This window comes from Lampetra fluviatilis, chromosome 31, assembly GCF_964198595.1.
Source record: "Lampetra fluviatilis chromosome 31, kcLamFluv1.1, whole genome shotgun sequence".
Classification (NCBI taxonomy): Eukaryota; Metazoa; Chordata; class Hyperoartia; order Petromyzontiformes; family Petromyzontidae; genus Lampetra; species Lampetra fluviatilis.
Genome location: NC_136305.1, coordinates 8,266,279 through 8,280,245, shown reverse-complemented (window position 1 = coordinate 8,280,245; position 13,967 = coordinate 8,266,279). Strand labels below are relative to the sequence as shown.

Genomic DNA, 13,967 nt, shown 5'->3' with positions numbered 1-13,967 from the left:
GTTGTTGCTAGGTGATGTTTCTTAATGGACCGTCATTTTTTAGCCCGGGACCCGTATGTTGCTAAGGTTCATTTGATGCCGCAGATTGTTGATCGCGCGACTGTCGGTGCTCTCCGACGGTGTTACACATTTGCGTTAACGCCTCGGGACATTGTGAAAGGCGCCTAATAAGTGTGTTTTTTGTTTTATTATTACCAAGGGATGGTTGTTGGATAGAACTTCGTTGCTAGGCACCGCCGTTGTGAAAAATGCTGAGTTAGGTAACTTATACGATTGTCCGAAGCCGTTACTATGGTTACTAGGTTACGACGGTACGTTGCTGCGGTGGTGTGTCGCTCGGCATGTGCGCTGCGAGAGGGGGAGGGGCATAGCGAGGCGCGACTCCCATTGGTCGACGCGCAGGGCGCGAGGCTTTTGAACGCGACGCTTCCGCTTCCGGTGTGAGCGACTGCGAGAAACCGACTCCCTGCAACTACATCAACAACAAACAACTACTAACAACAACAACTACTACTAACAACAGCAAGATCTGTAACGATAACAACAGCTACAACTACAATAGTTACTTGAGCTACTACTATCACAACTACTAATAACAGCCAGAAACCGCAATACGGGCAAACAGCGTTCAGCTGCGACATTTGCAGTTGTTTCTCGGACAGCGCGAACCACCAACAGCTGTGGACACAACAACAACAGCTGTGGACACAACAACAGCTGTGGACACAACAACAACAGCAGCTCCAGCAGCTACAGCGCTGTCATGAGCGCCTCCCCGCCCACGGTGGCGGAGCGTGGTCGGCAGAGACTCCGAGCCGGTAACGATCCCTCACCCGTTTACTCGGTAGCCCGGACGGTGACGCGTTTCTCGTTACCATCAACCAGTTACCCCTAACCCGTTATACCCCCCCCCACCCGTTACCCGTTTCTCTACCCTCCCCCCATCCGTAACCCATTTCTCTACCCCCCCCACCCGTTACCCTTTTCTCGTTTTTTTACCCTTTTGGGCCGTCCATAAATGATGTCACGCGATTTTGGACGATTTTTGACCCCCACCCCACCCCCCCCCATCGTCACACGGCGTCACAAAAAGTCAGACCCCCCCCTCAAATATGACGTCACAAAGCTCTTCCCACCCCCCCCCCCCCCCAAAATATAAAACATGCTTCAAATCGCTTTCAACTATTGTCATTGTAGTGCGTATTTAATGTGGTGCTGCACTCTGATGTTGTAGGAGAAAACATTATTAAAAAGTATATTTAGTTAAGTTTGTCTATATTTATTAAAAGTTGCGCATTTTGATGTGACGTCACATTTCTCAAACCCCCCCCTCGTCACACATCGTCACAAATGTCTGACCCCCCCCCCCTAGGTGCGTGACGTCATTTATGGACGGCCCCTTATCCAACAACTAATCCGTTACATTATCTGACCATAACCCCTTACCAGACCCCGAATCCTTCGTCCACTCAAAACTTCACCCGTTACCCGACCCCTAACCAGAACCAAACACATTCCTGCGGAGGGAGCTGGTGAGAACGTTGGGTTGCTCGGTCAATGGCCAGGGTCAACGGCGGCGTGGTGTATTCCGCAAATATGGCGGACTGTGAGGGTGGGCACAAGCCGGCGTGAGTAGGTTAAACGTTGAGTTTTATGAGGGCACCACGGGGTGACCAGCCCCTCTCCACCCAGCCCCACCCCTCCCATTTTTGGATGAACGACGGACGGGCGGACACAATAATCCCCTGTGGGCTGGTGGAACCAGGTGGTTCCTACCAGTAAAACCTAACCTTTACCCGACCTCTAGAACTGCCCTCTCACGTGACACCGGACTACTGATGGGACCTTGCCACTATGAGCCCTGAGCCGCACTGAACTCCACTGAGCTCCTTTTCATTGTTTTGCAGATGCCTGCGCTGGAGGAGAGGAGGTACAGCGATGGACACATCGATGCATACGTGACACCGCAGACACGGCAGTGATGCTGGGGGTTTAACTTTAAAACAACACACAGATATGTGTAAAGAGCACACAGCCTCTGTGCATCACGCAACAACCTTTAGCAATTTCTGAATACGTGTAATGAGGTCCTTATGTCTGAGGTCACCATCAAAATAAATGTCAGCAAACGTAAACGATGACACAAATGCATCATAACTCATATTGTCTATCTACTGTGTATCAGCTTTCCTTGGGGCCATTCGACAACGCGAATGGTTGCCCTGCCACTGTGCGAGAGATGTGGATTCTTTCAAATAGATTCCTCGTCACACGGCATGATGCTGATAGCACAGTAGTGATAACATTGGGGGAAAGTGGATTTTACCTCTCGGAGGGTTGGTTAACTTGTTGTGGTGATTAACCCAGTGCTCTGACGAGTGAGCAATGCTTAGCCAGTGTGTGCTCAGAGGCTGTGTACTGTGGGTACTGTGTGTGGGAGCCCTAACCCTGGCCAGGACATCTCTGTTAGATAGTGGTGACCAATACACCAATCACTGATCCATTTTTAGTGGATCTCAACCAGAAAGCTGTGACCAACAATTACCCGGATTTAACCCAGTAATATACGGTACTACAGGCGTTAAGTATTGGCAGGTGTTATTTGTTTCAATGTTACGTGTGGTTTTGTAGTCTGGGATTTGTATTTGCTCTTAGCGAGAACTAAAAAATGTTTGTACACTTATGTTCGTGTTTTGATATTTCCTGAGATCCACGAGAACATATTTAGAGATCCACCCGTGGATCTGGATCCTCGTATTGGCCACCAATGCTGTGATAGGTCCTGCTCACGCTGCGCCCTCTCCAGGTGGAGGAGGAGTGGGAGGAGGTGAACCGGTTACTGCGAGGACAGGGACTGGGTACCGTGCGTGTGCGGGGCTCCCGGCGACACGCCAACAGTGCTGGGGGTGAGACGGCATGCGTGGAGCGGTGGTGTTGGTGGGCAATGCCGAGTAATGTGGGTGGTGTGTGTACGTTATGGTGTTTGCACGACTTATGCCTTATATTACGTGTGTTACACGTGCCGTGTAGGGTGTGCCGTATGTGTTGTTTGCTGCATGTACTGTGTAGTGTGATGTGTGTTATATCTTCTGTGTGCTGATTGAGGTCTGTGTGCTGTGTGTGCATTATGTACTGCGTTGTGGTATGTCATGTGTGTACATGTGTACTGTGGTGCTGTGTGAGTATTTTATATTGTGTGCTGTGGATACGTTTGTGTGTGCACACGTACAATTGAGTACTGGTCTTGTGCCGTGCCAGCCTTCATAGGTGCTAACTTACAGCACTTGCCCCAAAAGTCTTTTAAGGCTACGTGGGGATTTTTTAGTTTTTTTCTTTGTATCAGATGACGTTGTGCTGGATGCGCGTGAGCTGCGGCGCACGCTGCAGACATTGCTTCGTGATGCCGAGCGCCGGCAACACCTGATCCAGGACTTGGTCCTCACCAACAACCGCCTCACGTGAGCGCACGGCACCAGAAGCACCCACGTCTCGCACGCGGCTCAAGGACTGAGGCATTGACGAGATCGCCTTCAACACCGTTTCTATACTCCACGGACTCTCCCGCTCACCTCTCTCTTGTCCTGCTAAGATTCTTAATCTTGCCTTTTGTCAATTCTCCACCTTACAAATATAACCGTGTCCTCTACAGCCTCCCCACTTTTTCACCTTTACAATACGAATGACCTGAAACACTGCCGGGCTTCTCAATACCCCGACGCCTCCATTGGATCTGAATCTAGCACCAAATGCAAGATCTCTGTAACTGTCTTCAAGGTCCTCCATGGAATTTCCTACCCTACCACCCCTTCTAATGTTTAATTCAGGTCTTTTTTGTGTTCTCACTGTTCTTGCAACCGAGACCTTTCAAACTCCCCAGTCAACTTTTGCTCTATGGAAGGTCACTACTTCTCTGATTGTGCCCCTGCTGTCTGGAATATCCTTCAAACGAGGCAGACAATTACAATATTCATTGATTCTTGAATCGAATCGCCACCTTAAATTTTGTCAACTTATCCAATCGCTGGGAAGGGGTGGGGGGGGGAATTAATTGTTAAAAGCTTTGTGTTGGTGCTCTAGAATGGGTGCCAATTTGTGCGTGTGTGTGGTGTGTGTACACGCCGCGTGGTGTCTGTGTTGTGTCTACGCGCCGCGTGGTGTGTGTGTGTGTACGCGCTGTGTGGTGTCTGTGTTGTGCATGGCGTACACGTTGTGCACGTACCGCCGATGCTGCCAGTGCAGACCTGCGTGCACAGCAGGCGCGGGTGCAGAGTGCGGATGAGCGGCTGCGGAAGCTCGAGCGAGCACAGGAGAGAGACGGAAGCGGTAAACTGGGCAGCCCACAGGGGCCGCCGATAAAGGAGCACACACAAAACCGGCACCCGCCGCGGGTCCTGGAGGGGGGGAGCAACCCTCGGGGGGGCGGCTCCTCCCCGCACGAGAGGAAGGGCACCGCCGTGACTCACGGCGCCGCACGGAGACGGAATGAGGGAGAAGGGGAGCATCTAGCAGGGAACGGCTGGGAAGACAAGGCCCTGACAGGAGCGCAGGTGCGTTCCGCTGGTGGCAGCAGCCACCCCCGGGTAGCGTCGCACTGGGAGATGATGCACCGGGAGGCGTCACAACAGAGGTGCTCTTACAGATTCTGCCTTCTGGTTGTGGTTTTGTATTAGCTAGTGATAGCATTGCTATGCATGTGGTTGTGGTTAAAGTTGTGACGATGGTAATGATTGTGGTGTGATTGTAACTGTGGTAGTGATTGCATTGTTGTAGGTGTGGTCATGATTGTGTTGGTGTTGTGGTAGAGATTGTGCTGTGGTTGTAGTTGTGGCTATTTATTTATTGTGGTTTTCGAAAACTCACAAAAATGTGCGCTGTGTGTAAGGAGGGCTTTTAGCATTATACAGGAAATCACCAGTTCGGTAGAACTGCTTTGTGGTCACTTTGTCTCCGATCATCATAAATGGCTTTGCTTGCATTTACAGTATTTGAGTTGTGGTAGCTGTCGTACTGATTGTATGCGGCGGTTGTAGTTGTGGCTGTTGCAGCGTTTGCTCTGTGGCTGTGTTTGTGGGCAAAGCAGGGCCCTGCGTGGGGAGCATCGCGTGCGGTGCTTGCGGGGCTGGTGAGCGCCGTGCAGCGGCTCTTCGAAGTTCGCTCCCTGGGTGGGGTGTACCCGCACCTGCACACCATGTACATGCGCCTTGGCGAGATGAACAACGCCGTGCGCACGCTCAAGCAGCTGCTGTCCCTCGGTACGCAAGCGGCACGGAAGGGGCCGCCATGGCCAGGAGACAGATAGAAAGAGAGAGATTCTGACAACACAGAGTTAACCTCAAGACAATTTGTCAATGTGGATTGATGTAGCGTCTCAATGGTGGCCAATTGCTCCCAAGCACTGTGATCCATTACGGTGGATCTCAACGAGCTCCGTAATCCACCAGATTTTTTTTGCCATCAGCCATAGGAAGAATTGTTCAATGTTTATGTTCGTGTTTCTTCTTTTTGTACTGAGATCCACAAGAAAATCGTTTGCAATCCATCTGTGGATCGCAATCCCACTGAGTGGCTCTAATAGGTCATATCGATGAGCTTTCTTAAGCTTGACATTGGTCACGCGGAGAACTGGTAGACCTTGCCGAGGCCCCAGAGGGTTGAACCACATCCGCATGTGCCCCCGCCTGCACGTTACGGTCGATGTCGTGAGTGCTGTGATGCGTGTTTGTGACGTGTAGACGAGGCGGCGCCTGTAGGAGCGGTGGTGGACGCTGTCGGCCGGCTGTGCGTCATGCCGGGCAAGCTGACGTGCAGCCAGCGGTCTTCTCAGACCTCACCGGGGAGTGACTGGTGCGTTAACCTCTCGCCTCGTTACACAGCACACATCGGCGGTCAGTCACCTTCTTAAAACTTCTTTCGCTACTACCATGGTTATTGGCCAAATGAACTTTACTGATGGGTGATTTCTTCACACATTTTGAGAACTCAGTCTACCAGACTCAGCCATGCTGTGTACACAACCACACTTTTCTTTTTCTTTGGAATTCCCTCCCGTTGGCTCTTTTCACAAGTCTTATAACTTTGGTCATTTCAAGAAACATCTTGTACTCTTATCTATTCAACTTTCAGATACCTCTTGCAGTACTACATTAACACATTCCCGTTTGTAAGAGATCCCTGCAGTGGCAGGAGTGACTGAGAGCACTAAACAGTGTACTTGCCAGGTCGAAGATATTCCCCTTTAATACCCGATTAGTGCTACTAAGACGCTTGTAAGGGTGAAAACGTATTCTTTGGGTGACATTTTGAAGTGGTAGGCCTAATGGCTGTGGGCCGTATGAAACGAAGCCCACGGGCTGTAGGTTCCCACAGCTCCTCAGAGAAAGACTCCTTTGACCAAGTCACCCGAAATGCGCACGATCTCTTCAGATCTGGGAATCTAAGTGAGTGCTGAGCCGGAACACCGCTTGGGTCGGCGAGCGCCGTGCAGAACACAGCCCGCTGTGTGCTGCTGCAGGGCTGTGTGGTGGGCAGCAGAGGGCAGCACATTCCATTGTTTTATTGTACTGTACTGCCACATCTATGCTCCCTGCCTTCACCAATCCGCATTGATGGTGAAGTGTGGCCGAATAACTCCCTCACGACTCGGACTCGCCTAGGTGTGGCACGGCCCTTACCGACCAGTGAATTAACAAGATGGCTATTATATATATAGTACTTCCTTGAGTGTAAGAATCGATACATCGTTATATGGCCGTAGGGCCTCGGTGTGCGATCGCTGGAGTGGAAGTTATTGTGGGGGTGTGTGTTTGTGCATTTGCAGCACAAGAGCCTGGCTTGAACTGTACGAGGAATTCTTTCCAGCGTTCCAGCAGCTGGTGCAACAGCTCAAAGATACTCTGGGTATGGCTGCCAGCGTGTCTCCCTGTCTCTTGCGTCTCTAGCACCAGTTTGGAAAGACCGGCACTACCGGTCGGCTTGGAGAACAGCTGGCTCAAAGTTTGTATTCTATCTCTCATGTTTTTGAAATAACGTGACGGTGTGACGAAGTGGCATATTAAGTCGTGACGGTGTAAATGGGATGGTATAACACGATGGTGTAACGTGATGTGAGATTGTAATCGTGATGGTACAATGGGATTGTGTAATGAGATGGCAGCATGCAGCCGGGAGGAACAGTTTCCTTGTGCCGCCGGATGGTCGGAACCAAATCTCTGCCGCCTCCACAGGGATCGACAGCCTGGACGCCATTTTGCCGACCGTTCAACGGTTAAAGGCGGAGTCGAGGGGCCGGCCTTCACGGTGACCACCACAGCCAGCGGCACAGCGCGGTGACCCAACAGCGTGATCTGGTGACCCAACAACCCGACGTGGTGACCCAGTCGCATGACCCAATAGCCCAGAAACTTCACACCCGGTGACCAAGGAGCATGATCGAGTTGCTCAGCAGTATTACCCAACGGCCTGGCAACCTCACTCGGTGACCCAGCAGCTTGGTCTGGCGACCCAGGAGAAATGACCGAATGAACCAGCAACGTGGCCTAGTGACCCAGAAACCGGTTACTATCAAGCAGGATGAAGCACCACTTCATGAGCCATTGCTCGCTCCTCATATCCCTGAGCACCGATAAGCGAGCAGGCGGTGCGTGCGTTATCAGGTTGTAGTGCATGATAGGGCAGTTTAAAATAGAATTGTGTAAAGGCTAATAGAAAAAATAAGTTAGCCTCACTGCTTGTAAGTGTGATTTTTTTTTTAGTTAATCAGCCTTCCATGCTAATAATTTGTCTGTAATTGTTTAAAGCAGGAAAATTAGTTTGGACTAGTTTCTGCCTTATGTATCAGGCCTGATTAATATATGCTGCTGTTTTCCAGATAGTATTGGTAAAAACCATCCACTTAAGCTATTGGGCCTGTTTGGTGCAAAACTGCAACATTGTAAAAATCATAATGCATTGTTGCAAACATTAAATTGGGCATTTGGTTAAATATTGCTGGAAAACATTATGCCTGAAGGCTGACACTGAGAAACTCAAACATATTTCTATGTAGGGAAATGGACATTGGTCCATTAATTTGTTTTATTTTAAAGCCTTCAAAACTACGTTATGAACTGTTTATTTTAGAGCTGGGCTATCTGTTTACAACATTTATTGATTACCGATTATCAGATCAATTAGTCGACTCATTGGATAACACGAAAATAGTTGGGGGGAAAAAAAAAATCTCACATTTGTTACCACGTGTGCCACTGGATGTGAGGTGATGGGCAGGGCTTGGTAATGTAATCATCAGCTGCGCATAGCTTGGATGAGATTCTTGCCTTCCGGATTTTTGGGCAGTCGCTATTTTTAAAAGAACCTTCGTGGTCGACCACGACAAAACTAGTCGCTTCTAAATTTTAGTTGATTAGTGAACTTTATTGATTCATCGTCCTAGCTCCGGTTTAGTTTTAAAGGCTGCAACTGTAGAGATTGGTCGTGAGGGAGTTTAGGTGATGGGTTGTCTTGACACTAGCCATTCTCATATTGGCGACGAGTGTGTTAAGGGAATTAGGCTGGTGTGATGAGCAGCATACCGCTGGGACACCCTGGGAGGAGCCTGGCATGATACGTTTTAATACACTGGAGTGAAAGGATATAATAAAGTCTTCTGTGACATGCGGCAATAATGCAACACCCTGGCGAGGCATATAAACATATCTCCACGGACAACTTGACCGTGTTGTGTTTGTTGCTCTGACAAAAGGAAGCTTGAAATATTTGTTAGTACATCTTGCGTGTCATTTTTATTGTTAGAATAATGTAAATAAGCAACGTATGGGAATATCATTTGAGACGTGAGATGTAAATGTTTTGCTTGTGTATGAAGGTGTCATTTAATTTATTTATCCAGGAAAAGTCTTATCGATTGTTAAGATACTCTCTCAAGAGGATCTGCTTTGGAATGTTTGTAAAATTTCACTTTAAGGGATGGTTTGCACGTGGGAGGAAACCATCAGTTTGTCAACACAGAAAGGCAATTTACAGTCGAATGTATGCACAAGTAGAGTCATATTCTTGGTCCTTTCGGTAAAGTGACGTAGAAGGGAAATAATAAAAGAATAAAATATAAAACAATACAATTCTTACGACGTTTCGACTGCAACACAAGCAATCATCTGCAAGAAAACTTTTTTCAAATTTTCTTGCTGTGGATTTCACACCTGATGATGATTGCTTGTGTTGCAGTCGAAACGTCGTGAGAATTGTATTGTTTAATATTTTTATTATTTCCCTTCTACGTGACTTTACCGAAAGAACCAAGAATATGAATCCCTGCAGTCACGAAAGCTTTAATTCAAAACATACAAGTAGAGTCACGAACCTACTTGCTCTACTGCCATGGTTTGGAGATTATGAGAGTTTCACATATGCAGTTAACTCTCAATTTCTATTCAAAGGTGTTCCGAGTTGCTGATTTACCATGCTTGCGAATGAAAACAAAATAACAACAACGTATCTTCACACATGTAATGCAAACGCCTAATTCACATGTTTTCATGGCCTGAGTTTTTGTTTTATTCGAACCTTCCCTCCTTACTAATTACCACTAATGTAGAGTTTATCTGTACATGTGATCCATCAACCTTTGTGTTCCAAAGCGTTAGATTAGATGCACGTGGGACAGTGCCTGGTGCAGCAGTGCTTCTTACTGAAAAATGAATGCACTGGCTGTTGGAAACTGAATCCAAGCAAGCCGTGAGGACTGAACAGGGAGATTTGAAAAGGTCAGCGGGTCTGAGGTGGAAATCCCCGTCCAGACAAGAACACGCTCATGGGTTGATGCAATGAGAAAATACAAGCTTGTTATTTCCTTAATACACCATGCCGAAGACGGGCAATCAACAGCGTGCCTTGATTGTTGTGGTTGGGACCAATAACCGTTGCCTTTTGAATCCTGGAGAGTATATTTCAGCTATATATGCATGTTAAACGTCTCTTGCACCGTACGTAGCCAACCGTGCTAATGTTTGAGTAATGTATTACTCTTCTGATTAGCAAGTCCATAACTTGGCTCATTAGCACGGTAATAGTATTGCCTTTGTTTCGACTGGTGCCGCTGGACGGGAGGTAATGGGCAGGACTTGGTGATGTCACTGGAAATGTTGGCTGTCAAGCTTGGCATGACCTGCGTGGAGGCGGCCACTTTTTTTGAAGGGACCTGAGTAATGCTACACAATAAGTAGTTGATTTTCATCGTTAATTTTTAGATTAATCGACCCCAGCTCCATTGGAGAGTCCAAAATTCACAGAGGTCGCTAGGAGAAGGCTTATATTTAAAGGACATTAATATGCAATATCCATTGCGGAAATGCTGTATTTGCAATGTTTTATACCTGTGTAGAAAATGTTCAGGTGTGTTGTAGCTCAGTGAGCTTGCGCATTGAAATAAACGAGTCTCTCACTTGAATTGTTGCACAATGCATGTGTTCACACACTCGTCATCATCACGAATATGGATATGCACAGCAAACTCTCGGTTTAGGTGCGAGGGTTTTGTAAACGGCACATTCAGGTTTTAAATTGTAGTCCACGAATGCTCAGAAAATGGTTGCTGCAGAATTGTCAACATATAAGCTGAACTTGCATGCAACCAAGTTTTGCAACTGATCACTCAGGTGTGGACACATCTCTGCAGTTTTTTCTTGAAAGGAGTCTACTATAAGAAACCGATTGCATAACTGCTCCCAACTGGTTGCAGCCAGGTTGCATTCAACTAAGTTGAAAAAAAAGTTGCACGAAGTTTAACACATAGGCTTTCACGACCAATATCCATGATAGAGGTTTTTGGGTTAGATTGCGTAAATATAAATGTGTCGTGAAACCCGCCACCATCCGACAGCCAATTAGTAAGGTTTGTCACGTAAACAGAACATGCCAATTAAATTAAAGATGATTGCTTGTGTTACAAGCGAAACGTGAGAATTTTTTTGTTTTATATTTTTATTATTTTATTGTTTCCCTTCTACGTGACTTTACCGAAAGCACCAAGAATATGAAAACGTTACTAGTACAGCACACCAGTGTGTTGGAGAGTAAATCCACAACATTTGCAATTTGAGTACGACGTTTCGCCAGTAATTACAACGAGCTTCATCAGGCGACAGCCAGATTTGTGGAGAAATCCTCATGTTTCGTTCCTTAGAGGGGTAGATGTGATGACATCACTTGTGAGCCCTTCTTGAGCGAGGTGGGGGGGGGGTTGTTTATATGGTAATCAATGGATATTATGCATGCACATTATGCGAGCCCATTGTTTTTGTACCGCCTATCGATTGTGTGCAGTAAAATAGTACATGTTATTGTCTGTTCAACGGTAATCCTCATTGACTTATCCTTGTAAAAAAGTGTCAGTTTTGTTGCCGGATAGAAGGGTAAAAAAACAATTATCATAATTTTTACTGGCAAATGAGGTTCCAATGGTGTAAATGCTAACCCCGAGCTCTCATACTCTGATGGTGCATTGTCTTTGAGTTGTGCGCCTTTTGGCATTATCTGGTCCAACCCATGTGAGACTAGGCTCTAAGGAAAGCTGTCTCGGGTGTGGACCAATCAACTTCAAGGACAGTGCATACATTATCAGAGTTATGTTTTTTGTTTGCATTATGACTGCAGATATTGTGGTCTATGCAAACATAACTCAGTTTTGTTGCCAGATAGAAGGGTACAAAAACAATTATCGTATGGTGACCTGTATAGGCATGCATTTAAACTGTTATTTGACGATTCGCTTCCAAGCAGCACTGAGTCTGTAGCTATCCGGACGGTGTTAATCAACTAGCATCATCAAGCGACAGCCAGAGTAATGTGATGGTGTCACTTGTGAGCTCATCAGGTGCTTAGGGGGCGTCCATAAATGACGTCACGCGATTTTGGACGATTTTTGACCCCCCCCCATCGTCACACGGCGTCACAAAAAGTCAGACCCCCCCTCTCCCCTCAAATATGACGTCACAAAGCTTTGCCCCCCCCCCCAAAATAAAACATGCTTCAAATCGCTTTAAACTATTGTCATTGTAGTGCGTATTTAATGTGGCGCTGCACTCTGATGTTGTTGGAGAAAACATTTATTAAAAAGTATATTTAATTAAGTAGAACGTGTTGTCTATATTTATTTAAAGTTGCGCATTTTGATGCGACGTCACATTTCTCAACCCCCCCCCCCCCTCGTCACACATCGTCACAAATGTCTGACCCCCCCCCCCCAGGTTCGTGACGTCATTTATGGACGGCCCCCAAGGTGCAAACAGGTTGCACGCAACAGGTCGTTCCCGTGTGGTGAGCCACACGACTTGACGTCACGGCGAGCGCATCCAATCAGCGTCCACATTGCTCAGAGCCCGCCCCCTCTCCTACCACACCCCCCTCGAGTCACCACCGGCGTCGCCATGGAGATGGCCCAGGCGTGCTGAGTGTGTTACGGGCAGATCGCGCCTCTCATCACCACCTCGTTTGGGCCTCCTCGTCGCCTACAGCCGCACTCCTCATGGCGTCACGCGAGGTAACGGGGGCCACCTACGCTGGTCTCTACCGCCGTGGCTCGTCGTGCGGTCCCGCGCGTCCGGGGCGGTGTTTGCACCGCGTGGGGCCTAGTCCGGAGCGTGCGACATCGGCCTTGCCTGAGCAAGGTCTACCGGGGTGGGCGCGCCCGTCGATACCGTTAGTGGGGGGGGGGGGGGTCGAGTGCGCGGGGATTGGAGAACGCGCTACGGGTTGAGTGTGCGCGCACTCAGCCGTCGCTTTCAAGTTCAAGTTCATTTATTAGGTATAGCCCTGTGAGGCGTTCGGCTCTTGAATCGGGTGCAACCGCAACAAACAAACAAAAAATTAACAAGAAAACATCTTAAAGTGACTATGTGACTATGTGCAAACAGAAAATCCAAGAAAGTTTAAGCGAAGACCGGTGATTTTCAAGTCTGAACACACACACGCGCATGACTGCAGGGGAGAGAGAGAGAGCGAGGGTTGTTGCAAAGGAAGGCGAGGTGTGGATTAAAGTTGTAGTTACTGCGCCAAAATTAATTCAGTTCCCGTGGTTAACCATTAAAAGCAGCACGAGTTGAGGGGACAATCGCTTCAGGTGGTTTTTCTTTTTGCCGCCGGCCACCGATTGAGCGGGCTCCCATCCGCTTTTAATTTAACCTAATCCGTCCGTGACCTCATTATAACCCAGTCAAGACCAAGACCCAGATGTGACCCATCAAGTGACCCAGATACGAATGAACCAGACCTGACACAATCACGTCACAACCATTACCCCAAAATGACCGAATTATGACCGATCCATGACCCAGATGTGCCGCAAATATGACTCCGATATGACCCAATCATAACACAGACACGACTAAACTAAACTATAAAGTAAACTTTATTTTTATTTTACCAGGTTAAGGCCCACTGAGCTATATAGCTATTTTTTAGAAGCGACCTGGCCACAGATGATAGTTCAACAAAATGGCTTATCGCGTAGAAATCTTTGACAGCCAAATATTTTAATCTCATATTTCAAATGTGGAGGGAAAAGCCGGAGGACCTTGAGAAAAATCCGCTCGACCACAGGGAGAACATGCAAACTCCAAATATACAGGCGTCAGGGTCAAACCCACGACCTCCTGTATACCTGGCGAGGTAGTTCACATCTCGCCATAGCCCGATGAAGCTAGTTGTAATTACTGGCGAAACGTCGTACTCAGATTGTAAATGTTGTGGCTTGGCTCTCCAACACACAGGTGTGCTGTACTAGTGACGAATTGGCCACGTTCTGTTTACGTGACTCCTCTTACTAGTTGGCTGTGTCGGGTGGTGGCGGGTTTAACGACACATTTATATATTTACGCGATCTATCCCAAGAAACCTCTATTATGGACTTAACGGTTTAATTCGAGCGGCCACCATGGTTATTACCGAAGGGGCATTGACCGCAAAAATACGCG

General features: G+C 47.7%; 2 protein-coding genes and 1 long non-coding RNA gene across 7 annotated transcripts in view; all 3 read left to right on the top strand.

Annotated features, from left to right (window-relative positions):
- Positions 1-57: 57 nt before the first annotated feature.
- On the top strand, positions 58-4,032 carry LOC144943509 (uncharacterized). The gene is made up of 4 exons (XR_013639502.1): positions 58-818; positions 1,908-1,930; positions 2,807-2,906; positions 3,344-4,032. It is a non-coding gene; the product is annotated as an uncharacterized LOC144943509 (long non-coding RNA).
- Positions 4,033-4,039: 7 nt separating this feature from the next.
- Positions 4,040-9,037, top strand: CEP70 (centrosomal protein 70). The gene is made up of 5 exons (XM_078871025.1): positions 4,040-4,547; positions 5,081-5,252; positions 5,733-5,844; positions 6,818-6,897; positions 7,224-9,037. Exons 2-5 carry the CDS (start codon positions 5,189-5,191, stop codon positions 7,298-7,300), a joined length of 333 nt encoding a protein of 110 aa, XP_078727151.1. The 5' UTR covers positions 4,040-4,547; positions 5,081-5,188; the 3' UTR covers positions 7,301-9,037.
- Positions 9,038-12,428: 3,391 nt separating this feature from the next.
- DYNC2I1 (dynein 2 intermediate chain 1) overlaps positions 12,429-13,967 on the top strand; it is a 40,420-nt gene continuing 38,881 nt past the window's right edge. For all 5 annotated transcript variants that reach the window (XR_013639501.1, XM_078871021.1, XM_078871022.1 and 2 more), the window contains exon 1: positions 12,429-12,535. Coding sequence is in view for 4 of the 5 variants with exons in the window: in XM_078871021.1 (XP_078727147.1) it covers positions 12,521-12,535 (15 nt within the window). In the remaining variant the exon portion in view is untranslated. The remainder of the gene's footprint in view (positions 12,536-13,967) is intronic.